The sequence below is a fragment of the Taeniopygia guttata genome, chromosome 8 (genome assembly GCF_048771995.1).
Source record: "Taeniopygia guttata chromosome 8, bTaeGut7.mat, whole genome shotgun sequence".
NCBI classification, from domain to species: domain Eukaryota; kingdom Metazoa; phylum Chordata; class Aves; order Passeriformes; family Estrildidae; genus Taeniopygia; species Taeniopygia guttata.
Genome location: NC_133033.1, coordinates 11,020,092 through 11,042,348, shown reverse-complemented (window position 1 = coordinate 11,042,348; position 22,257 = coordinate 11,020,092). Strand labels below are relative to the sequence as shown.

The 22,257-nt window shown below is 58.0% G+C and overlaps 2 protein-coding genes across 4 annotated transcripts; both read left to right on the top strand.

Annotated features, from left to right (window-relative positions):
* The first annotated feature begins 1,635 nt into the window (after positions 1 to 1,635).
* TIE1 (tyrosine kinase with immunoglobulin like and EGF like domains 1) lies at positions 1,636 to 14,848 on the top strand. 3 transcript variants are annotated; one of them, XM_030278955.4, is made up of 23 exons: positions 1,636 to 2,276; positions 2,740 to 3,027; positions 6,374 to 6,484; positions 6,592 to 6,747; positions 6,839 to 6,970; positions 7,260 to 7,400; positions 7,604 to 7,732; positions 8,118 to 8,263; positions 8,396 to 8,540; positions 8,772 to 8,930; positions 9,105 to 9,242; positions 9,329 to 9,619; positions 10,685 to 10,975; positions 11,499 to 11,812; positions 11,908 to 12,118; positions 12,271 to 12,381; positions 12,484 to 12,674; positions 12,809 to 12,922; positions 13,073 to 13,143; positions 13,395 to 13,435; positions 13,555 to 13,651; positions 13,901 to 14,000; positions 14,244 to 14,848. In XM_030278955.4, exons 1-23 carry the CDS (start codon positions 2,231 to 2,233, stop codon positions 14,313 to 14,315), a joined length of 3,495 nt encoding a protein of 1,164 aa, XP_030134815.2. In that variant the 5' UTR covers positions 1,636 to 2,230; the 3' UTR covers positions 14,316 to 14,848. The 3 variants fall into 3 exon arrangements, with proteins under 3 accessions (XP_030134815.2, XP_072789161.1, XP_030134816.2); XM_030278956.4 differs by having other exon boundaries at positions 1,638 to 2,276; positions 11,499 to 11,692; XM_072933060.1 differs by lacking the exon at positions 7,260 to 7,400.
* A 1,008-nt stretch (positions 14,849 to 15,856) lies between these two features.
* On the top strand, positions 15,857 to 22,245 carry MPL (MPL proto-oncogene, thrombopoietin receptor). Its single transcript, XM_072933062.1, has 12 exons — positions 15,857 to 16,788; positions 18,859 to 18,988; positions 19,328 to 19,503; positions 19,719 to 19,978; positions 20,055 to 20,211; positions 20,378 to 20,507; positions 20,768 to 20,940; positions 21,044 to 21,186; positions 21,329 to 21,488; positions 21,655 to 21,742; positions 21,852 to 21,939; positions 22,025 to 22,245. Exons 1-12 carry the CDS (start codon positions 16,659 to 16,661, stop codon positions 22,226 to 22,228), a joined length of 1,839 nt encoding a protein of 612 aa, XP_072789163.1. The 5' UTR covers positions 15,857 to 16,658; the 3' UTR covers positions 22,229 to 22,245.
* Positions 22,246 to 22,257: the final 12 nt, after the last annotated feature.

Here is a 22,257-nt window from a genome sequence, read left to right as displayed (position 1 = left end):
TATGGTTTCTGGCATGTGGTGTCATGTATTTGAATGTGCAAATGATAACAAAAAGTGATATTTTTGTCAGTCTTTGGGTTTTTTGGTTTGTTTTTTTTTTTTGTTTGTTTTTGTGGTTTCGTGGGGGTTTTTTGTTTGTTTGTTTTTTGGTTTTTTATTCTGTTGTGCTTCAGCTGAGGATCATGGAATCAGCAGATATTCAGGTGCCTGGAATGTCCTGTGGATTGGGCAACTGGAGCTTTCCATGTTGCAGGAGAGCAAGTTTGGAGAGCTGCTTCGGCTGTGCCTATCTCTCTGGTGTCTCCTCTGGAGAGAGATAAACTGGAGGTGTAAGATCCTGTCTGGCCACAAAACTCCTCAGAAAGGTTTCCTACCCTACCTCCACCTGAAGGAATCTGCACAGAAAGACAGCACAGCTCTTATCCAGGTACTCCTAGACAAAAACACAAGCAAACAAATCACATTGGGTCAGATTCCTCAATGGATCCCTGAGATGTGGTATGGTCTGGTGCTGAGAATGATCCCATGTGGCTCCCATTATGCAAAAAAATCTGTGCAAATAATCCCATCCTCAAATGGATCCTCCCGAAAGAGGGCATTTCACAGAGTGCACTGTAACTCAGGCTCTGTGTGATGTGCTCCCCCACAGCTGCCAGGGAAGCATGGAATGAGTTGCACATAAGCGCACAGTTCTGAGCCTGACTGGCCTCTACAGACAGCTTCATTTTCCAGGCAAATGAGGGCAGCTGCACCTGGTGTCCACCTTTATCAGATCCTCTCCACCCCTCCTTCTGTGGGGTGGCCAGGCAGCTGCAGTGTGGGAGCCCCTGCTCACTGCCATCCCTCCCTCAGCATGCCATGGGCACTGTGCGGCCCCAGAGCACTCTGTAAATAGCCGGAAGCGATGAATGGATTTCCCTTTCCTCTCCATGTGTGCTTTAGATTTTTGGCCGGATACAGCATGGGCCCAGGACACATCAAAACATGAGATTCACTGCCTGGCAGCCCTGGCTTTCACATGGGAACAGTTTGGTTTGTGAAGCAGTGTGAAGTTTGGTGCATGAAGCTTATGGTGATTTCCCGGGGAATGCCTTTTGTTCGCCAGGCAAAGAGCCTGGATCCGGCTGGGGGCTGGCACAGCCTCCGTGCTGGGTGTGAGACACTCGGGTTGGGCTGCAGCAAGGCCATGCTGTGCTGTGCCCACGCCAGCACTGTGCATGGGAAAGTGTTCAGGGAAAGCCAGGCTTTCTCCTGCTTCCCCTTCCTCCCAGACATGTTTACCACAAACCACAGGGTTTTCTCCTTGGGCAGTGGCCACCCTCCCGTGTGAGCTGGGCAGATTGTTGGCACCCTGCCGGGGCTCTACTCGGCCCCTTTCAATCCGGATGGTGTCCCCAGGATGGGCCCTGCAGGATGAGCCCAGCCTGGCCCAGCGCGGGGCCCGGGCGGGCCATGCCTCGCACCCGGCCCGTGGCGGCGGGAGGCTGAGGCGCCCCGAGGTGTGCGCGGCCTCAGCCCCGCCGCACGCCGCTCCCCGGGGGACAGCCCGTGCAGGGCTGCTCCCGACGGCTCCTGGAGTCAGGGCCGTCTCCGAACAATGGGTGGAGAGCAGGAAACGCCGCATGGGAAACAGGATTTGGCTCCGCCGCCGCCAGCCAGCCACGGCCCCTTGGCCCCTTTCCTTTCCCTGCTCCAGAGAGCCCTTCCCACAGCCATCAGCCACGGGGCTGCACCGAGGGGATGGGGATGCTGCCACCCGGGCGGGCTGGGGCATGAGGCACGCTGAACCTTGGACAAAAAGCAGGGTCGGGACACCTCCTGCCTGGGCTAGGGCCTCAGCATGGCTCAGGGAACCCTGAGCATGCAGCCCTAGCCCTGGAGGGGTGGGCTGGTGCCTTTTTCTGGAAGAGCTACCACCAGGCAGGGGACCCCAGTGGCCCCTTGGCCAGCAAGCCCTGCTCCTGAGCAGCTGGCTGGCCAAGGAGCCAGCAGAAACAGGGCATCTCGCAGTCTGCGTCCAGGCTATGCACCAAAGGAGGTTGTCCCAGCTGCCCTGGAAGTCAAGCAACAGCATGGAGAAGAGATGGGGAACACGGGCAGGGAGAAGTGGACCTGAGCTGCTGCTCACATGGAGCTCCTAGGCAGACACAGCCTCCAGCTCTGACCTCTGTAGCCAGGAAATGCTGGGGATTTTCTGACCTCTGCCAGATTTGGAACAAGCTCCAAGGACATGGGACTCCGGCTTTATCTTCTACTTTTCTTCCCACATCTGGCAGGTAAATTTCTCCTTTTCATCTGCCTCAAGTGAGCAGCCCCTGCCTCTGGGCGGCTTGGTGGGACGAGGCAGCTGTAGGAGCTCAGTGGCGCCATCGGAGCAGGGTAGGGAGGGAGGAAATGTCCCTTTGTGATCAGCCATTTGGAGCCCTCAGAGGCCCGTGGCTGCCTCTCTGACATGGGAGGAGAAGCACCCCAAGGCCCCCGTTCCGATGCATGCTTGGCTTATGCGGGGGAATTGATCCATCTGGGGTCTCCAAAAGGAAAGCAGAAATGCATCCCGTGTCATCCCAATGTGTCTGCAATGTACCTTGCTTTGCCCAAGCTGTGCCTTCTGGGCTGAGGGTGGCAAAAATGTCCTGGAAAGGGGGGAACATCTGAGTGACAGGATCTGGCCCCGAGGCAGGGCTGGTGTGGCCATGCTCTTGTGGAGATGTGACACACCCTTGTGCTCCCTCACCCCAGGGGCCATCCTGGACATCACCCTGATCGCCAACGTGCAGAGCCTGTCCCACTCCGACTTCTTCCTCTCCTGTGTCGTGGGGGAGCACGACGTGAGCTACCTGCAGATCGAGCGGGAGAACAAGATCGTGATGACACACCCCAAAATGGGCTTCCAAAACTACCGCAACCGCAGCAACCAAGTCCAGGCCAGGGGCTTCTCCAAGGCTGACCTGGTGGGGATCCTCTACTGCCTGGGGCGCACCCCGACCGAGCAGGCCCAGGTGGTCTATGTGCACAACAGCCACAATGGTGAGTGGCTTTTGGGGGCAGCAGGAGGCCCCCACCTGCCAGTCGGGTGCACAGGGGACCTGCCTGCCCTGTGCTTCACAATCCCAGCACCAGCCAGGGTGGTGGGGGGACAGTGGTGACCCATAAGCTAGGTTTGGGGTCCACCAGCACTGGTGGAGTGGAGATGGAAGGGAGGTGGAAAGGATGTTCAGCTGGAGGAGCAATGGGGCTTGGGAGAAGGGCAAGGTCCAAGAGGAAGTTGAATGCCCTTGAAGGAGGTTGTGGGGTCTGGAAATCATTAACTAGAGCAGGGGCCAGCCCTTTGGAGCTGTGCCAGCCCATGCCCCCATCACAGGCTCAAGGGGAGGACGTTGTGCTGGGGCAGATCTTTGGCACTCTCCACAGGTGCTGGACAAACACCATCCTGGGGCAGCATATCGCTGTTCCAGCAGTGAGGCTTGCTGAGAGGCGCTGGCAGACTGCACTGTAGCCAAGAGCAATGCTGGGCTCATCTCCCACTCCTGTTTGGGGCCAGAAAAATTGAAAAGGCCTCCCTGGGCTGACCAGCAGCAGGGATACTGCCTGGGGCAGCACTCTCCCACACTGCCCCTCTGACCTCCCCTCCCTGTGCTTGAGACTTTGCAAAACTATTAGGACTGAAACTTTCTGAGATGTTTGCCTCAGGATGCTTTCTAGCTCTTTTTTAGAAAGTCTAGCTAAAACAGTTGACCTTTTGCTGAGAATAAGAGGAGGAGATACAAGTTTCCATGCCTGTGTTAAGCACATAGCTTCAGTGAGGAGATCAAGTGTCTCCACACCGAGGCACAGAGGCTGATGGTGGGGCCTAAGCATCCCCCAGGGAGCAGGGAGCAGGGAGCAGGGCTCATCTTTTGTCCTTGTAAAGAGGCTCAAGTTGAAAAATGGCTGTGGTCCTGTTGGAAATGGAGCTGGATTGTCTGAGCAAGCAGGGTGGCACTGAGGAATGGAGCAGAGGCCAATGGAGAGACAGTGTGGGAGACACAACCAGCAGCGTGGGGTGAGGAGCACGGAGGGATTTCTGCACCCCAAGATGTCCGTGTTTATAAATCATGGATGAAGGTGATGGCTCTGGGGCTCCATCCTTAGGACAGTGTTTCCCATGGTAGGGTGTTCTCAGTCAGCCCCCGCTCCTGAGTCCACTTAGCCTGGCTAAAATAGTGCTTTGGAGGAGCCCCTGTGGGAGTTACAAGTGCCAAAAAGGTGTCTCTCTCACAAGTTCCAAAGAAGCTTCTATTGTTCTGTTTAGAGGAGGAGTTTAAAAAATAAGGGAATTAGTAAACAAAAAATGTACATGTTTGCAGGAGGGCTGGATACAGAACCCACTGAAGAGTATATGCCATCTCTCCTGTTTAGCCTGAGAGAACTGACCAAAGCAGCTAGGGTGATTAAACAGTGGGTGGGGAATACTGTTAGAGGAAAGCTGGCAGCTCCCAAAAGGTCATGCATGGAGAAGAACTTAGGAAGTTTGATAAATTTTGGAAGCATTGCTGAAAAAACAAAGTAAAGAAAACCAAAGAGATCCTGAGAAGCGATTTCAGAAGTGTTTAAATCTGTCAATAAACTATCTTTTACACTTTCCAGAGCAGAAAGACACCCAGAAAAACAACTGCAGAAAAAACAATGTTTTAAAAATTTTTGTATCTGTGTGCACAACAGAGGAGTTGGGAAAACTTGCTGGGGGATCTGTCTAAAATGCCACTGTTGTTAGCAGGAGACAGATGATGAATAGCAGAACAGAGCAGCAGGACATTGCCAGGCTGGGCATGCAGTGAGCAAGGCTGGGTTGCTGCCCTTGGGATACTAGACTCTCCTAAAACTTCTGGGTAGGGAGTTACAGGACTAAAAACTTGAGTCAGAACCTGGCAAATTAGCAGAAACTGTAATAAAGAACAGAATATGTGGTGGTGTGCTCCCTGAGAAAGAGGCAGATGAGTTTGCAGTGGTAGGGTCTCTAGGGCGGCAGCAGTGAGGATGCTGTAGAAGACCAAATTGATACTGTCTGCTCAAATTCCTGGAGAAAACTGGGAAAACCCTTTCAGAGGTTCTTTGAGAGAAACTTTGCACCCAGGGGATGGTAGGAGAGGTCTTTGCATGGGTAAATAACAGACTATAAGAAGGGAGGTTAGGAGTAGGAGCAGTCCTTGTCACACGATGGAGTTGCCACTGGCATGGCGCAAGGTCTTTGCATGGACCTGCATCACCAGCTGTGGGTGCAAAGAGCTGAACAAGCAGCCATGCTGGCTGCTGTCTCCAAGCTGCCTGGGGAGATGATGAATGCACTATGGAGTGACAGAGAGACAGGGGAGAGCTGCAGTTTGGGAGGGCTGCAGTGATGGAGTGACAGGTAAATCGGTGTGCACAAATGCAAAGTGTTGTGTTTGGGGGTCCCCAGGGAAATGTCATCTTTCGTTCCAGGGAGTGAGGTGGAGTGACACAGAGTGAGGTCCATATCTGTGGTCCCCCCACTGCAGGCTTCAAAGTCCATGGAAGAAAGATCTCAACTAGAGGGATAGGTGGGGAGAAGAGTCTGGGAAATTACTGCCAAGTGTGACCTGCGGTGCCCTTCCCTAAGCGTCTGTGGTGTGTGCTGCTTCCTCCTGGTCTTTGGCCTCAGAGGGGCAGGACACAGGGCTGGATGTGTTTTAGCTCCAACCCGGCGTGGCTCCTTTAGTGTGTGCAAGCTGGAGTACTGCCAGGCTCCAAAAGCCAGCAGCCGCCTGGGTCCTCCTTTGTGTCTGTCCTGGCACGCCCTGGGCTTGGTTTCCCAGGCCTTAAGGTATTTATAGCCCTGTTTGTGCTCAGGCTGGGGTCTGGCTGACTCACATTAATACTTCAGTTCATTGCTGCTGCACACCCGAGCACCTGGGGAATCAGGAAAACAGCCATCACAGGGCTGCTTGTCTTGGGGGCTGGAGTGCAGCCTCCTGCACACTTAATTCCCCTCCCCTGCCTGGCTTTCCGTGCCTGCAGCACTCCACACCTCACCAGCAGGCAGGGTGCACCATGCACACTTGTTCCAGATGTCACCTTCCCAGACTGCTGCCACCAGCATCCTGTGCAGATGGTGGGCTGTTCAGAGGACAGGGTGCCAAATCCCATTCCTTGGTGTCTGCCTGAAGGGGCTGGGAAGGGAGCCCTGTTCCTGCAGAGGCTTGCGGGGTCCTGGGTCCAGCATGAAGTGGACAGGGAGATGTGTCATGACATTCCAGCAGAAATATGCCAGGGTGTGCCCTGATGTGACTGGTCTGAGGGTGTCAGCACTGCCTTCGGATGTGAGTGTCCTCGAGGGTTGACCACTGTGCAATCTGTGCCTCCTCCTCCTCTGCAGCCCACCTCTTCCCAGTGAAGGCCACACAGTCTGTGAATGTTGCTGAGGTGGCCACCTTCTCTGCCAGGATCCTCAAGAGGAAGGAGACAGATGTTATGTGGAAAAGAAACGGCAAGTAGTTCCAAGAGCAGACAGAGGGCTGGAGCTGCTCCCAGCTGGCGCCTGGTGCTGGCCCTGGGGGCACGGGAGGTCACAGATAACCCTGTGTCCCCTTGCAGGCACCTACTACCAAACCACGGACCGGGGCGAGGTGCAGGATGACCATGTCGTCCTGACACTCCCCAACGTCAGTGTCAGCGAAAACGGCGTGTACAGTGCCACGTTCATGGGGGACAGCCCTCTGTGGAGTGCCTTCTACCGCCTCATCGTGAGAGGTGAGCAGGGCCCTGGCTGCCTGGGGGCTGGGGACAGCCGTACCCTGCCCTGCAGCAGGTGGCACTCTGGACCCCTCTGCTCTCTCTGCAGCCTGCCCTGCGAAGAAATGGGGACCATCCTGTGAGAAGGACTGTCCCGACTGTCTGAATGGTGGCATCTGCCACGACCACGTTGGCGAGTGCATCTGCCCTCCAGGGTTCATGGGCACCCGCTGCGAGAGAGGTGCGTTCCACCTGCCCAGCTGTGGGTGCTGTGCCCAGGGCATATGTGGGGGCTCTCTTGCACCCCTAGACCTGAGCACTGTGTCTAGAAATGCCGTGTTCATCCCCAGCGCCTCCCCGCTCTCAGTGCCCTCTGTTTCTGGGCTGGGGCTGGAGCATCCACATGGGTCCCATGTCTCCTCGAGGTGGTGATATGGGGCTTGGGGCACCCGAGCCAGCTCTGTGCCATGCACAAGCAGTAAGTGCATGGATGAATGGTGGGTGAGGGCAGACCATGCTTCTTTTTCCAGCCTGCCAGGAAGGCCAGTTTGGCCGCAACTGCCAGGAGACGTGCCAGAGAGCCCAGGGCTGCCGGGGGCTGAGCTTCTGCCTTCTCGACCCCTACGGCTGCTCCTGTGCCTCGGGCTGGAGTGGCTCCCGCTGCGACCAAGGTACAGGGACATGGGTGTCCATGAGCTCTCCCACTCAGCTGGGCTTCCTTCAGGGTCTGTCTGCTCTCCAGCAGTACCTCTGCAAAGCTCTCCACATCTGAGGGTCCACATCTGAGTAGCACTGCTGCCTGCATCAGCTGCTTGCTGTCTCTGTGGTCCTGTGCCATGGCCAGGGATAGCAGTGAGCTCTTCTCTTCCCACAGCCTGTCCCTCAGGATTCTACGGCCCTGACTGTGCCCTGGAGTGCGCCTGCCAAAACGGAGGCAGCTGTAACCGCTTCAGTGGCTGTGTCTGCCCCGCAGGCTGGCATGGGCAGCACTGTGAGAAGTCAGGTGAGATTGGCACCTGCTGTGGCAGGTTTCCATGCCCCACCCTCAAGTGGGCGCTGGCTCCTTCCTCACCAGTGACTGGGAGGTCCATTGGCTATTGGTCTCACCAGCTGGTTCAGCAGGACCCCTTGCCTGTGGAAAGAGACTCCAAGTCTGTAGACCCCAGGACATTGCAAGCAGAACATCTGATCTGGCATCCCAGCATTATCTGTGCTGAGAGTGTTGCTGAGCCCAGCATGTGGGATGGGGATCAGGGCTGGACCACAGCATCCATGACCTTTCCCTTGGCACCACAGTCTGGCTGTATCTGTGTCCAAGAGAAGGTGCCAGGCATTCTTGTGCCTGGGGAGGAGCAGGGCCAGCCCTAATGTTGATTTCTGTGTACCAGACCGGTTTCCTCAGATCATCCAACTGGCCTCAGAGCTGGAGTTCAACCTGGGCTCAGAGCCCATCATCAGCTGCATAGCCATTGGCAACCCACTGCCCACCAGGGACAGCGTGGAGCTGCGCAAGGCTGACGGCACCGTGCTCAAGGTACTGCCCTGTGCCCTTACCCTACCACCATCTCCATGTTGACAGCTCCCTCAAGCTGCTGGGCAGCTTCAGACTCATGGGGGCTGAGCCAGGGGCAGAGTGGAAGGACTGACAGCACCCTCTGTGCCGCAGGTCATCAAAACCATCATCGAGCCGAAGCAGATCACCTGCGAGTTTGAGGTGCGGCACCTGTCAAAGGCGGACACGGGGCTCTGGGAGTGCCGGGTCTCCACGACCGGGGGCCAGGACAGCCGGAAAGTCAAGGTCAATATCCGAGGTGAGGAAAGTGTGGTGGCATGAGCAAGACAAGCCAGGGTTGCTGAGGGAGGCTATCATCATGGTGTGGCAGTACCACCCATCGTGGGCTACAGTGCTGGCAGACAGGTTTGGGTGATTATAAAAGACTTTCCTGACAAAGCTGGAAGGAGCCAAGAGGTGGCAGATGTATCCACACTCTGCTCCTTCTTGCTCCCAGTTCCACCAGTGTCATTCCCTTCTTCCCCTCAAGTGCCACCAGTGCCCTTGAGCGCCCCCCGGCTCTTGGCCAAGCAGAGTCGCCAGCTGGTGGTGTCACCTGTGGACAGCTTCTCTGGTGATGGACCCATTACCTCCATCAAGCTCTTCTACAAGCCCAAGGATGACAATTCAGCATGGTCATCCATTGTGGGTATGTGTCTGCAGGTCTGGGGGACACAGATAGAACCTGTGTCTGGGAGGGTGAGGTCTGAGGTGGGCAGATGTCTCCATACCAGGCCCCCTGTTGTGATGCTCAGGAGGATGCTGGTGGCAGGGCAGACTGTGGATGATGGGCCTGGTTTTGATATGTCTTCTTGGCCAACAGTTGACAACAGCGAGAACATCACCCTCATGAACCTCCGGCCAGTGACCGCCTACATCGTCAAGGTGCAGCTGAGCCGGCCAGGGGCTGGTGGGGAGGGCAGCAAGGGTCCCGAAGCCATCATGGTGACTGACTGCCTTGGTGAGCCTCCATCTCCCTGACCCTGACTCTGACCCCACACAACCCGGATGATGTGCCGTGACATATTGATGCCTTTTTGTTTGCAGAGCCCACAGTCAAGCCTGTGATCGAAGGCTGGTCCATAGAAGAGAAAAATATGCTTCATGTCAACTGGAAGTTGCCAAGCAACCATGAGCCAGCACATGGGTTCATTGTCCACCTCTTCGACTCTGCAAGGCGGTTGGTCTCTGAGAAAAACATCACATCCATCTCTGTGCTCTCTGCCCGCATCGGGGACTTGGAGTTTAACAAGGAGTACAGGCTGGAGGTGCTGGTGTACCACTGCACCAGCCTGGGGCCACCCTCTGACCCCTATAAGGTCATGATCAACAGTAAAGGTGGGTCCAGTGGAATGCCTGGAACTATAACAGGGAAATACAATGATAAATCAGTTATAATTGTAATAGCAACCATCCCCAGGCCTGGCTGCTCCTTATCACATCTCTGATAGAACATGAACAGCTGTTTGGGGAAAATGGGCCCTCCTTTCCTCACTAGACCCTGCAGTCTCCAGCACCAAGGAGCTGAGAAACATCCTAAGCTGAATGTGACATTCAGGTCATCATGAGTGATGCTCACAGATCTGTTTTCTGCACCATTGCCCAAACCCTGATGGACCTGTCTATACTTGCAGCCTTTACAATAGGCTAGTATTGTAGCCTATTGTAAAGGCTACTTTACAACTAGTAAAGTTGTACTAGTTTGTAGCAAACTAGTTCCTCTATATACTTATACTCTTCATGAAAAAATATTTCCCTATGGTTTGCTTTAACCCTGATGCCAGGTAATTTTGCTGTGTGGTCACTAGGGCCTAGGGAGCCCTGCAGTCCCACCTGTGGGCACACATACACGCAGCCCCTGATGTAGGTACAAGACCATGTGGAGATGGAGCAGCAGCCTGACCAAGCTTTCTGGCAACCAAGGGGAAAGGCATACAAGGCCTTTGGGGAGACTTGGCACTGTACAGGACACATTGAGAGGACTGGTAGACATCAGACTTGAGGGATGAGAGGTTTCCTCTGCTCTCTGCTTGTAAGAGCTTTGTATGATTTGGGAATTTGGGGTTAGGGATGTGGGCAGGCAGGAGGGGGCTCAGAGGAAGTGATGGGCAGGCAGTATGTGACGGAGGCCTGAAGAAATAAAATGTCACAAGAACACACAGGCATCTAGACCTCAGATGGTGTGGCTGGAACATTTGGGAGTACTGTCCTGCTTCAGTATGGTACATGGAGAGCACCTCCACCTCCTCCAAACTGGGGCCAGAGGTCCCTGAAGATCCCTCAAAGCTGACCTGGCTCTGGTTGCCATTGCCATCCACAGGGTCCAATCCTAACAGCAGCACTGAGCCCTGGCAGCATGAGGAGCCCCGTTCTGGGACTGACACTCTTCTCTCTTGGTCCCAGGGCCCTCCTCCCCGCAGTTGCTCTCGGCAGAGCCCGTGTCCGACACTGCTGTCAGGCTCTCCTGGCAGGTGCCCGAGTACCCCAACGGGGGCATCACCAAGTACATCGTGGAGCTGCAGCAGGTGGGGAGCACCAGTGAACCCCAGTGGATTGACACTGACAGCGGCGCCGAGACCACCAAGATTGTTGGGGGCCTCAATTCCAGCACCAGCTACCAGTTTCGTGTCCGTGCCAACTCCCATGTTCCAGGGGAATGGAGCCTGCCCGTGAAAGCCAAGACCTTTGGGGATGGTGAGAGGGGCGTCCCGGCAGGCAGGGGGCTCACAGCTCTGCTGCAGCTTGGGCTCAGATTCTGGGGCAGCAAAAAATTTTTGGGGTGCTTGTGGTAATCTATGAGCATGGCTCTGAAGCAGCAGCCCAAGACCAAAACTCTTGATGTCTTAAGAAAACCTGCTCCTCCTAGTCCTGTAGGGGCAGGGGTGGCATGATGACAGCATGGAACCTACAGAGTGACTCTGCCTTGGACAGCAGGGGATGTGAATCAAGGGGCTGGGGGAGCAGAGCAGAGTCAGCATGCAAGGAGAGCATGGCTTGACCCAAAGCTGGTTGGAGGTCCATAAACCAGTGGTTCAGTGTCAGGAGCTGGGCTGTGGCAGTTTCCCCTCTGTGCCAGTCTGGCACCATGAGCTCAGGATGTGGTTCTTCATTGGTGGTCTTCGTGTGGGAGAGGGCTGCTGTCATCGTGGTTGGCCACTAGTGCAGGCCAGGCAGGGCTCAACCATGGACCACAACCCTCCGTCCCTCCTTTTGGCAGGAGTGCTGAGCGTGCCGCCCAGCCTGGGCAGCCAGAGCACTGAGCAGGCGGGAACAGACCAGCAGCTGCTCTTGGCCATTGTTGGCTCTGTGTCCGTCACTTGCTTCACCATCCTCTTTGCTCTCCTGGCACTTTTCCTCATCAAGAAGAATTTTTTCCACCGGCGCCGCACCTTTACGTACCAGTCTGGCTCGGTGAGTGCCGCCTGCCCCACCAGGACCGTGTCCCCTGCTCCCCACGTCCCAGCCCGATCCAGGTCACGTTCCATAGCCTCCAGTCCGGATGCAGCCAGACCTCACTTCCACGCGGAGAGGGTGCGCAGCCCACCCTTGACTCCTGTCCTGCTGGGACTGCCGCATGGGCAGACAGGTGCTCAGTGCTTCTAACCTCACCCTCTTCCATCTGCCAGGGGGAAGAGACCATCTTACAGTTCAACTCAGGGACCCTGACCCTGACACGCCGACCCAAGCCACAGCCTGAGCCCCTCAGCTACCCCATCCTGGAGTGGGAAGACATCAAGTTTGAGGACATGATTGGAGAGGGCAATTTTGGGCAGGTAATCAGGGCCATGATCAAAAAGGATGGCCTGAAAATGAATGCAGCCATCAAGATGCTGAAAGGTGAGTGCTGGGGGAGGCAGGCAGGGTGGGCTGAGTGCTGCAGCTGTGTTCTGGGCCATGCTAATGCTGGGGAGCATCAGGAGTCCTTTGCAGAGAAGCAGAGGAAAGGCCCCTGTTATAGCCTGAGGTGTTCATCCCTTCTTTGCTTCCAGAGTTTGCTTCAGAGAATGACCATCGGGACTTTGCTGGGGAGCTGGAGGTGCTGTGCAAACTGGGCCATCACCCCAACATCATCAACTTGCTGGGTGCCTGTGAGAACAAGGGTGAGGGCTGTCCCATTCTACCCTGCCCCACAACCTCTGCCCAGCTGTCAGTTCCTTTTTGCTGGAGAGAGTCTCAGTAGCCAACCTCCTCCTGCCCCCCAGGCTACCTGTACATTGCCATTGAATACGCTCCTTATGGAAACCTCCTCGACTTCCTCCGCAAAAGCCGAGTCTTGGAGACAGACCCAGCCTTTGCCAAGGAGCACGGCACTGCCTCCACCCTCACATCCCAGCAGCTCCTCCAGTTTGCTTCAGATGTGGCCAAGGGGATGCAGTACCTGAGTGAGAAGCAGGTACATCCCAGCAAGCCCCTCAGATCACCCTCGCCCTGAGGCCAGGGGGTTCCCCATCGAGGCATGAGGTCCCTGAGGCCCACAGGAGGGAGTGTGCTAGGGAGTTAGCTCCTGCTAACTGCTCTTCCCTTCAGTTCATTCACAGGGACCTGGCAGCAAGAAACATTCTGGTGGGAGAAAACCTGGCCTCCAAAATTGCTGACTTTGGCCTCTCCAGAGGGGAGGAGGTCTATGTGAAGAAGACAATGGTGAGCCAGGAGTGAATACAGCCATCTCCATGGAGCAGGATGCCCACCATCAGTGTGACCAACCCACCATGGCAGGAGTGGCTGCATCACAGCTATCTTCCACCCAGGAGGCACCTGCCCAGCCCTGATGGTGGCTCTCTCTTTCCCCAGGGCCGTTTGCCAGTTCGCTGGATGGCCATCGAGTCCCTCAACTACAGCGTGTACACCACCAAGAGCGATGTGTAAGTGCTGCAGGCAGGGGCACTGGGCTGGGGCATGGCTGTGGCCACCTCTGCTCCTCTGTGGTGCAGTCAGAGAGGCAATGCTCTTGCTCTGGGTGCGGCAAGGGCAGGAGGTGATGCTGGTGCATCTGCCTGAGGAGCTGCTGGCTCAGCCCAAGCCCTGGCTGCCTGTTCCACCCTGGGCTTTGCCCTGTGCCCATCAGCGGGCACAGCTGGGCACTCTGTCACAGCCTCGGCTCCTCTCCTTTCAGGTGGTCATTCGGTGTGCTGCTCTGGGAGATTGTCAGCTTGGGTAAGGCTCTTCCCTGCCCCCTGCCTTCACTCAGGTCCCCGTAGGTCCGGTTATCCTGGGGCCCTGGGGGGAACACCCTAGGGACTGTCACCTCCTCAGCCTCTGTGTCTCTGCTACAGGGGGGACACCGTACTGCGGGATGACATGCGCCGAGCTCTATGAGAAGCTGCCCCAGGGATACCGCATGGAGAAGCCGCGCAACTGCGACGACGAGGTGTAAGTGGACAGAGCCTCGGCTGGTGGTGGCACCCTCGTAACCCCCCTGCCCCACAGGGCTCGCACCAACTTTCAGTAGCTTCTGCCTGGTTGCCTCTGCATTGTGGCTGAGGGATGGGCTGGGGTCCCACACCCAAACACCTTTCCTCGGCTTTAGTTTCCTGCCTGCTTCCCCCATCTCCCACAAGGAGCTTTTCTGTCCCCTCTCCTGCTGTGCGAACTGAGCCGCTCACAACTCTCCACCCCCAGGTACGAGCTGATGCGGCAGTGCTGGCGTGACCGTCCCTACGAGCGCCCTCCCTTCGCCCAGATTTCCATGCAGCTCATCCGCATGCTGGAGGCCAGGAAGGTGAGTGGTAGTGCCTCAGTGGAAGGGATGCCCACAGGGCACGGGGCTTTTCCACATGCTGGAGCATCCCTTGGCCTTGAGGACCTGACAGCCAGCAGCAGAACCATGTGTGGGGGTTAACCCCACTATCACTTTTTGGGTGCAGGGACACAACAGGGCACAGTGCCAGTGAGCATGCTAGTGGGGACAGGAGGCAGATGTGGACATGCTCACAACTGGCTCCTAACTGGGGATCCCCCACAGGCCTACGTGAACATGGCCCTGTTTGAGAACTTCACCTACGCGGGGATTGATGCCACTGCTGAGGAGGCGTGAGGCTGCGCTGGCACCGCCTAGAGGGGCAATGCTGGCCCCAGCCTGCTGGAACAGTGCTGTGGGGACAAGAGGCTGCTCGTCCACTCCAGGGCCAAGCAGCCAAATGGCAGTGCCCCTTCCCTGCAGCAGGACTGTGCTGTCCCCTCCCTGGCATGATGCCAGCCACTAACAGCCCCACACTGTTGGGACATGCTGGGGTGGCCCCCAAGGACAAGCAGCAGCAGGGTGCTAGCAGCAGAGCAGGCAGGAGAGGGTCTCCCTCAGGAGCCAGGGTACTGCCTAAGCCCACGGACACAAATGCTCAAGCTTTGGGCGTGAGGAGAAAGCAGCAACACAGCAGCTGCCTGCCCTGCAGCCCTCAGCATGCTCTGGGCCTGAAGTGGTGCCAGGGGTTGTGAGCAGCGCTGCTGGCATGGAATGGGGCCACCCTGGCAGGTGCAAAAGGACAGTGTTGGCTGTGCACAGCCTCCAGCTCTGCAGTGGCCCTTCGGAGGTGTCAGCTCTGCCTTACAGACAATAAAGATCATGCAACAGCCGGGTCCAGAGGGGTGTTGGTGGGGGCACACTTCTGCCCCACTGACAGCACTGGGGAACAGGATGTGAGGGCCCAGTGATCTACTGCTGTGGTGGGCACTCCTCAGAATCCTGTTCCCACTGATAATCCTCTGATAATCCCCAGGAATGCCCCAGCATTCCCAGACAAATCCCAGGTCTCATCATGGCATGGAGATGGGTTTTCTTAGGATCTAACTGGGATCTTTCCCCACACACACAATTTAAGACCTGGTCTTGTCCCCAAAGGGATATGGAGAGCAGACTGCATCCTTCCTATGCACAGCTGCTTTGTGCATGCTTAGAAATTGTTCCTGCAGCTTCCCCTCAGCTGGCCGGTCTTTAAAGGGATGGCCCTGCTCCTCCAGCTGGGTCCTGTGGAGCTGTGCAACTCCACACCCTTCCCACCCTGGCCAGCTGGCACCTCCCAGCACTGTGCCAAGCCATCCGTAACTTCCCACATCTGGCAAAGTGACAGCTGCATTGACCAGCCTGCTCGAACTTGTGCTGCCAGCCTCATGTGCCCGTCCCTCAAGGGCCACCTGGGCTCTGTGCTGACCCTTCTGGAAGGAGCTCCTGTCCCAGGCTTCAGTCCCTCACCTGTACCGCTGCTGTTTGTTACCCTGAGAATGGTTGGACTTCATCTCTTCTGGCTTCAGCTTGCTCAGCCCTGGACATGGCATCCAGCTGTCTGTCTGCCGTCTGCAGTCCCACGTGCAAGAAGCAACAGTGGCTCCTGCAGAGACCGGGACATTTGTATTGACCTTCTGGGCAAGCATCTTTTATCCCCAGAAGGTCTCTGAACCCTGAACCCTGTCAATACCATTCTGATTTTCCATTCTGGCCTCCAGTGCTCTTTGGAGTCAACTGCAGCTGTTAGTGAGCAGCCGCTCTGCCCCATCCCTGAGGTCCCCAGTGAATCAGTGATGGGGACTGGCTGGCCCTCACAAACAGCCCGACATGTGCCACTGCTTCTGCACCCCCTCTGCTCCCACCTGGGAACAGTGTCACAGTCCTGCTCATACCTAGGTCTTTCTTCTTTTTTTGACAAAATTTGTCTGTGGCAACTTGGGGCTGGCTGCTCCTCTCTCCCTTCAGTGCCTCTGGTGCTGTCCTCAGCTGCTGGGCTTGAAGAAGCAAACCGGCCTTGGTGCACAGTGGACACGTGCAAGTGGCTCCTCGTGCCCTGGCTGGTGCCCCCAGGCTGTGCAATAGTGCTGTTCCCTGGCAGGGTGGGAGACCCTCCAGCACTGGAAGTAATGTACTGGCATGAGGTTGAGCATGACTCTGGGACCTCACTGTGACGGCCCCACTCCTGCACCACCACCACTGGCACCTCTGAGGGCTTTGCCCCTGTGCCTGCAGCTCTGCTCCCAGCACAGCCACAGAGACAGTGCTGCTGGCAGAGCAGACCTGGAGCACACCAGAACACGATGGAGGCACATCAGCTGTTCCATATCCCGTGCTCCCATGTGGCAGCAGCCCCAACAACCTGCCCTGCCCCACACAGGGGCCTCCCTAGTTTCTCAGGGTTGTTTTTCTTCCTACCCCATCCTCCCAGCATGCCAGTAGCCACAGGGCAGGACATGCTGCCTATCTGATAGGAGCAGTCTCTCTTGGCACTGCGGCCGGCAGCATTGTGGTTTCAGGCACAGGGAAGTGCTGGTGGTGGGGCGGGGTGAGCTCCCAGCCAGGCTTCCTGAGCAGCATAGCCACCACTTCCCAGATAAAGGTATCGCCTGGAGGAGCCGCAGCAGCTCCCAGGACACTGGGAAGGGCTGAGAGCAGCACATGTGGCCCCGGCACAGAGGTTGCAGGATGGCAGCCTGCCTGTGCCAGGGCTGGCAGCTCTCCCTGCTCCCTACCATCCTGCTCAGCCTCCGCAGCCCACCGTCAGCCCCTGAGCCAGTGACATCCCAAGGTAGGTCCTTGGGGATATTTTCTGCTCCAAAGGATGGGCCAGAGAGGAGCTAGAATGCCAGGCATGAGCAGCGAGCACCTCACAGCAGCTAGAATCTATGGGATTGGGAAGGGGGCATTCCAGGAGGGTGTGCAGGGAATGTTCAGGATAAGCAATGGAGTGCCCTTCTCACCTGTGGGACACCCTGAGATGCTTGGAGTAAAGGAACATCCATGCTCTCTGCAAGCAGAGCTTGGCTGCCCATGGGTTGCCCCTGAGGATGGCAGCCTGGTGCTCCCAGTCCTACTCAGGTAGCAGAGGGGCTCCTCACTCATCAGAAGTTCTCAGAGTTATGACATGATGAGGGTTTGAACAAGACTCAACCTCTGATGGCACAGCTCTGCACCATGGGCAATGCAGTGGCACTTCCAGGCTAACCTCAGTGCTCCTGCACCAGCCTTGCCATGATCCTGCTGTTCTGCTGGACAGCCTCATCTTAGCTGATAGCTGGCCCCAGTCTGGCTCACTGCACCTGCCAGAGCCACTCCCCAACTTTGCCTCATTTCAGGCTTCTCCATGCATTTTCTAAGCATCTCCCAGCCCCTTTAGAACATTCTGTAACACCATAAAAAGCATTCATTGAATAAAACCCTGTTGATCTCCTGCTTGTCTCTCTAGTCCCACCCCAGGTCTCTGGCCAGGACAGACTTGGGAGCACATTTTGAGTCACCCCCATAGGGACAGTGGGATGAGGGTCAGGGTTGGACTCTGCCCACAGCCTCTGCAAAATCATTGTGCCTTGAGCCCTCCGCTGGCTTGGCAGCAGTGCCCAGGCATGGCTGGTGTGGGCTGCAGAGCCGGGCAGCTGGCTGTGCTCAGCAAAGATGCTCTGATAGCCCACAGAACCAAGGTGGCTCCAGCTGGTGCCATGGGTCCCTGTGCCACCGAGCTGCTGGGACCTGGCCACTTCATCTCCTGCTGCTCGGAGCTGGGTGAGCTCATGGAGCCAGCATGAGGCCTGGCCTGGGGTAATGGGGGCAAAAAGAGAACAGGTAGGGGGGCTGTGGCAGAGATGGGACAATGGGCATGGGGAAGAAGGCAACACAGAGCTGGGAAATGAACAGGGCTGTGGGGTGTCAGAGCAAGAGAAGGGACAGGGTGAGAAGAAGGACACCAAGAAGGTGGCAAGGATACCTGGGAACTGTAACTTATTCTTTGTCCAGGATGGGCTCAATTGGCAGTGCAGTTGGTGTGTAGCAGAGAATGGATGCACTCAGCAAATGCAGCAGACATTGGCAGTGGGCTTGTGGGGTCCCAAAGCTGAGGGCAACCCCTGGGGAAGGCAGCAAATGCCAGCAGGAAGAGGAGGAGGAAGAGGGCTGGAGCAGGTCACAGGGCAGAGGGAGTGTGGGACAAGGGACTGCTGAAGCAATGCTGGGGACAGCAAGACCACCCCTGTGCATTACACATCTGCATCTTGAGGCTGTCCCCTCTTCCAAGACAACAGAGGCAGACACTCATATGTCAGCAGAGCTACCAGTGCTTCGGATAGAAATCCTGCAGGGTGTGATGCTGCAGTTTGTCCATGTAATGACAGGGAGCACGGCTTACTGAGGGGGACAGACATGTCCCCAGGGCAGTCTCTGGGCAGGGGTTTGGGCATCCCCCCTGCTCAGGGTCACATACCCCCACGCCAGCCCCCAGGTCCTTTCCCCTTCCCTGGGGTGCTGCTCCTCCTTATCTCACTTCCGCGCACCTTCCGGCATGAGCAGGGCAGGGGTGCTTCCCCCTGATCGCTGGGCCCTGAGCTCCCCTCCGACCGCAGGGCTATTTTGGGATGTTTGTTTGTCCTCAAGGACCTCGTGTACTGAGGAGGGGACGAGGTGGGGCCGGGTGAGCCCTGCACCAACCACGACCCCAGTGCAAGCCAGCAGCCAGCATGGGTGCCATGTCCTTCCCCAGTGTGCCAAGCTGGTGGAGAGCACCTGTGCCACGGCCATGCTCAGGCTGCCCTGCATGCCTGAGGTAGAAGCAGGTGAGATGGGGACAGGTTTGTGCCCAGGGGCTCCTTCATGGCCACACTCCTCCCAGATGCTGCACTGCTAGCAGGCGTGTCCGAGGACATCCTCTGCTTCTCCCGCTCCTTCGAGGACCTCACCTGCTTCTGGGACGAAGAGGAGACAACAACTGGGATGTGCCGCTTCTACTACTGGTACAGCAGGTAGGAGATGGTGGGGACACAGCCCAGCCTCCTCCTTGCTGCACAGAGAGCAGCAGGGCCAGGGTGTCACGGCAATCTGGGCCGTCCCAGTGGCTCCAAGCTGCCAGGAGAGATGGAGAGCCCACAGGAGCTATACAGCAGCCACTGCACACCCTGCAGCAGGGCTGAGGCCTTGGCTGTCCATCAGTCCCAGGGGGATGGTGCCTGCAGTGGATTATGGCGCAGGAAAGGAGCTGGTGACACGGAGGTCTCGGTGCTGTGCCCCACATTGCCTCTCCTCAAGCTTGGCCCAAGGCAGGAGGTGTGAGGTGCTGCAAGACCCTACTCTCCATTCCTCAGGGATGTGCCCACAGAATGCGTGGTCTCCACGTGGCACCATGGGGCTGGCAGGAAGCGACGTGTCTGCGTCTTCCCCAGCCAGGACGTGCGGCTCTTCACCCAGCTCCACCTCCACGTCCTGGATGCCACCACAAACCACACAAAGTATTGGCGGGAGCTCAGCGTGGATGCAGTGGGTGAGTCCCTTTGACTGGGCAATGCCCTGTGACAACAGGACAGTCCCCACATCTGAGTCCCCTGACCTTCTGCCTGCCACGGGGGCTGGCAACACCCTGAGCCCTGCATGCACACAGGCAGCCTTGGGGGAACTTCCATGTGTCCCCCAGCAGGACCAGGCATTGCCTGGACCGGGGCTGCTGCAGGAGGACACTCCCTGGCATGCTCCCTGCAGGTCTCATTGCTCCCCCAGTAAACATCACAGCCCGCTGGGCTGGGGCTGCGGGGCAGCTCTGCGTGTTGTGGCAGCCACCACTCGCCGACTTCCCGAACTTCTTCCTCTACGAAGTGCAGTACTGCCCTGCCAGCTCCCCAGGGATGCCCGGCAGCACCACATTGAACCCCGCTGGGCAGCACCCTGGGGACACCTCCATTCTGTCAACTGTCAGCACCCACACACCCAGGGCCGGGACAGCCTCCCCAGGACTGGGGCAGGTACACAGAGGGGTCAGGGATGGGCAGGGGGGTTTGAGGCCTGCAGTTGCTCCTCAGCTTGGCCCCTCTCCTGCAGAGGCTGATCCAGGCCAACACTTGGGTGGTGCTCCAGGACCTGCAGCCAGGGGTGAGATACCACATCCAGGTGCGCAGCAAGCCCGACGGTACCTCCATGGACGGCGTCTGGGGGCCCTGGTCACAGGCAGTGGCTGCTGAGACACCCCACTCCTCTGGTGAGCAGCCATCCCCTCTGCAGCGGTGCTGGCAGGAACAGCAGGGAGGCACCCACACCCGGGGCTGCAGGGGGTGGGGGTCCTGTTGTAGGCGAGGTGCAACGCCCAAGTTTTGGGGGCCCAAGGGGAAGCAGCCCCCTCCCTGCCCTGGCTCTCGCCTCCCCAGGAGACATCGGGCTGTGCTGCAGTACCCCTGACCTGCGGCACGTGCGCTGCCAGTGGAGCTGGGACCCTGCGGAGCCCCACAGCTCCCACCAGCTCTTCTACCGGCCACCTCCAAGCGGGGCTGGCACAAGGTAAGGGGCATGGCAGGCATATGGCACTCAGGCACATCCCAGGGACCACTGGTCCTGCTGCGTCCCAATATCCCACAGGGGCCCTTTGCCCATGCCCTGCTCTGTCCTGCCCTACTACCACCACTCTCTCCTCACCACCTCTCCTGGCCACATTGAGCCTCCGACTACAAGCAGCAGTAGCTTTCCTGGGCAAGTGCAGGAGGAATGCTGGCTGTGGGTGTGCTTTGGTGGGACTGACGGGCTCCCTACTCCTCCCACAGGGAAGATGCATGGCAAGAGTGCAAGGAGGTGAGCAGGGGGACACAGGGCACTCATGCTTGCACCTTCCAGCCCAAGGCTGACAGTGCCATCTCCATCTTGGTGAATGTCACCCGGACCCACACGCTGCCCACACTCAGCTACTTCAAGGAGCCCTTTTGGCTGCACCAGGCTGGTGAGTCCCAGTGCCACCACAGCCCCTGCCTGGCTCACAGGGGACACAGTGTCCCATGTCCCATTTCACAGGAGCGACACATGACTGTCCCCAACACCAACAGTGCTCACAGATGCCCCACAGCTTGTGCAGGCAACAGTGTTGCAGGGCCGGCTGAGCCTGCAGTGGCTGCCGCCCCTGGAGCTGCTGGCAGAGCAGCTGGACTACCAGGTCCGCTATGCCATGGAGAACAGCCATGACTGGAAGGTAAGGACTGGCCAGGATACCCCGAGCAGCCCTGCCCACCTGCACTGCTGACACATGGCAGGCACGGGGGTCAGGCAAACCGGGACCTGCCCCTTGTGCCGCCCCACAGCAGCCGTGCCTCCAGCTCGGCTCTGCCCCGCAGGTCCTGCAGGTTCCACGAGCAGCTAGGAAAGAATTCCTTGACCTGCGGCCAGGGACCCGCTACCACGCCCAGGTGCGGGCCCAGCCCAGCGGGCCGCGGTACCAGGGCAGCTGGAGCGCCTGGTCCAAAGCTGTTGTGGTTGATGCCGTGGCTGATCCGGGTAAGGGACAGGGCTGGAGGCTGCAGCCAGAGGAGCCACACGGCTGACGGCAAGAGACGGAGAGTGCTGAAAACGGGGTGGGGAGCACCGGGCAGAGTGCTGCGAAGGGCTCAGAGGTGGTGGGTCTGGAAAGGACTACAGTTCCAGCGTTCCTCCTCCGATGCAGGCTGGCTCATCCCCAGTGTTACCGTGGTGCCGCTGCTCCTCTCAGCAGTGCTCCTGGGGCTGCGGTGCACCTTCCCCTCCCTCTACAGGTAAAGGGCTGTGCCAGGGGGGTGCAGCACCAAGCCTGGGCACCTTGCACGGGGCATTAGGGCACCCCAAGTCTGAGAGTACCTTCGATGCCCCTTCCTCTGTACTCAGCAACGTGAAACAGAAGCTCTGGCCGCCCGTTCCTGACCTGCACCGTGCTCTGGGCAGCTTCCTCCAGGAAAGCAGCAAGCACGGCCAGGTGAGAGGTGGGGCAGGGCGGCTCAGCTTCCCCCGAGGGCAGCTCCAAGGGCAGCCCCTACCGCGTCCACTCCGTGTCCCGCCAGGCCAGCGCCTTCGACAAGCAGCCGCCGGAGGAGGCCGTCCTGCCCTGCCTGCTGGAGGTGCTGCCCGACCCGCGGCGCGAGGCGGGCCCGCCGCCGGAGCACGCCGGGGGCCGCCTGTCCAGCACCGACATCGCCAACCAGTCCTACCTGCTGATGAGCGGCTGGGAGCCGCGGGCAGCCACGGCCGCCCCCATCCCGCCATAAAGTCGCGTCCCTCCCAAGCGCCCGCCTGG

Coding starts and splice junctions, on each gene's coding strand:
- TIE1 (XM_030278955.4), top strand. CDS start 2,231: ATGGGACTCCGGCTTTATCTTCTACTTTTCTTCCCACATCTGGCAG. Junction 3,028..6,373: donor TGTGCACAACAGCCACAATG/GTGAGTGGCTTT, acceptor CCTCCTCTGCAG/CCCACCTCTTCCCAGTGAAG. Junction 8,541..8,771: donor AGTCAAGGTCAATATCCGAG/GTGAGGAAAGTG, acceptor CTTCCCCTCAAG/TGCCACCAGTGCCCTTGAGC.
- MPL (XM_072933062.1), top strand. CDS start 16,659: ATGTGGCCCCGGCACAGAGGTTGCAGGATGGCAGCCTGCCTGTGCCAG. Junction 20,941..21,043: donor CTTTTGGCTGCACCAGGCTG/GTGAGTCCCAGT, acceptor CAACACCAACAG/TGCTCACAGATGCCCCACAG. Junction 21,743..21,851: donor ACCTTCCCCTCCCTCTACAG/GTAAAGGGCTGT, acceptor CTCTGTACTCAG/CAACGTGAAACAGAAGCTCT.